The 1,822-nt window shown below is 41.3% G+C and overlaps 1 protein-coding gene across 2 annotated transcripts in view; it reads right to left on the bottom strand.

Moving 5' to 3' along the window:
• The window catches only part of prkd2 (protein kinase D2), a 43,448-nt gene that overhangs the window by 4,004 nt on the left and 37,622 nt on the right, over nucleotides 1-1,822 (bottom strand). For both annotated transcript variants that reach the window (XM_014005222.1, XM_014005221.1), the window contains 3 exons: nucleotides 1,294-1,455; nucleotides 1,008-1,106; nucleotides 557-824 (listed from right to left, as the gene is read on the bottom strand). In XM_014005222.1, coding sequence (XP_013860676.1) covers nucleotides 557-824; nucleotides 1,008-1,106; nucleotides 1,294-1,455 — 529 coding nt within the window. The remainder of the gene's footprint in view (nucleotides 1-556; nucleotides 825-1,007; nucleotides 1,107-1,293; nucleotides 1,456-1,822) is intronic.

Below are 1,822 nucleotides of genomic sequence, written 5' to 3'. Positions count from 1 at the left end.
ACTCTTATCTTTCTGATAGCTCCGGACGACTCCAATGGACTGAACTCTAACAGACTCTTTGGGCTGGGAGCCTTGTGATAGGCTGGACAGTACATTTGGCAATCTGTGATTGGTTGTAAACTGTCACAAGGTGTTGACATGTTATATTATTGGCTGTATTCTGCTGACGCGTTCAGTCGTAAGCATGCAGAACTTCCTGATTCAGTTCTGTTTGTTTGTTGCTCATAATTAAATCATATTTGATTATCATATACGCAGACTTTTCTGGTATTATTCCAATGTGTTTCTGCTTTTTGCGACGARAGAATTTATTATGTTTATATATACAAGAGAACACTAAAAGCACATTCCATACTTTTCAAGTGTGCATAGGAACCCTGAGGCAGATGTGATATCCTCTTAAAATGTTCATAAAGTTGAATTATTGCTTTTCTTTAATTATTTCAGCMGAACATGAACATTAAACTGAGATGATTTTATCGCACTACAGCTTAAACCTATCCATCTCTGTATTAATATTACAGCCTCCCTCCAGTCGCAGCTGTTCTTCATTTACCATCTTTGGAGATCTGGTTCCAGGGGTTGGCGGGGTACATGAAGGCTGCGTTTTGAATCTGGTCGTTAATATCCTCATCCTCGTTGAAGGGGAAAGTCCCGCTGAGGCTGACGTACATGATGACGCCGACTGACCACATGTCCAGCGAGCGGTTGTAGCCCTGGTTCAGCAGAACCTCTGGAGCCAGGTAGGCGGGCGTACCGACCACGGAGCGGCGGAAAGACTTCTCCCCAATGATTCGCGCAAAACCAAAGTCGCACAGCTTCACCTGGGAGACACAACGAAACAAGCACGACCACGAGCTGAGGCCACATTTGATCAGATAAAGAGGAGTTAGTAAACTTGTGAGAAGTCTGAACATGTGGGAGCTGATCTTTACCATACAGCATGTGAAAATAGAAGCTGCTCTTAAATCAAACAAAGCTTGTATGGTATGTTTGTGGGTGAGTACCTGTGGGAAAGGATCAGCAGAGGCAAGCAGCACATTCTCCGGCTTCAGATCACAGTGGACAATGTTCTTAAAGTGGAGGTGTCTGAGAGCTGCAAGAATCTTCTCACCCACAACCACACAATCAGCAAGTGACGCAGGGGAAACAAGTTAGCTTTGATAATATCTCCCAAAATGGTGTCAAAATGGCAAATTACACATTATTCATCATTAAACTGTACAACAACAAGGTCATGCTTGATATAGTAGCACATTTCTACAAAGGAACTCCCCTCTTTGGTGTACACACCTGAGTAATGAGGAATTTAGTGAGTCTTTCAGGCAGCCTGCCTTTTTCACTGGAGAGGATCATCTCCAGCATGTCGCCGTGCAGCTTCTCCATCACCACAAACACTCGCTCCGGGGTTTCAAACATGCACTCCAGGTTCACAATGCCCAGGTGACGTAAACTCTGAAAGAAAGATGTTTTTTTTTTATTTAAATAAAAAAACGTTGAGGAATTCAGAGTAAAAACTGAAAAAACAGATTCAGTGGTGTAAGAGAGAGAACTGGACACATAAGGACATGGTGATGTCAGAACACTGAAAACTGAGAATCAACAAGGAGAAAAATAATTGTATTATGGTGACTAAACAATAGAAAAAGACATTAGAAGGAAGCTTCAGAACTTATACTTACCTAGTTAATTCAGAAGGAATTTATTCTAAGCTGGTTGTGCCAAACCTACTTTTTATTATTAAAGTTTGTTTGTTTTAAGAATAATAAAAATGTCAGATGGGAACTTCAGGTCTGAAAATAAGTTTTGACAACAAATGCTG

This window comes from Austrofundulus limnaeus, unplaced genomic scaffold (assembly GCF_001266775.1).
Source record: "Austrofundulus limnaeus strain Quisiro unplaced genomic scaffold, Austrofundulus_limnaeus-1.0 Scaffold29, whole genome shotgun sequence".
In the NCBI taxonomy this organism is placed as follows: Eukaryota; Metazoa; Chordata; class Actinopteri; order Cyprinodontiformes; family Rivulidae; genus Austrofundulus; species Austrofundulus limnaeus.
Note: the sequence above shows the minus strand (reverse complement) of the source record. Positions and strands in the feature narration are given on the sequence as shown.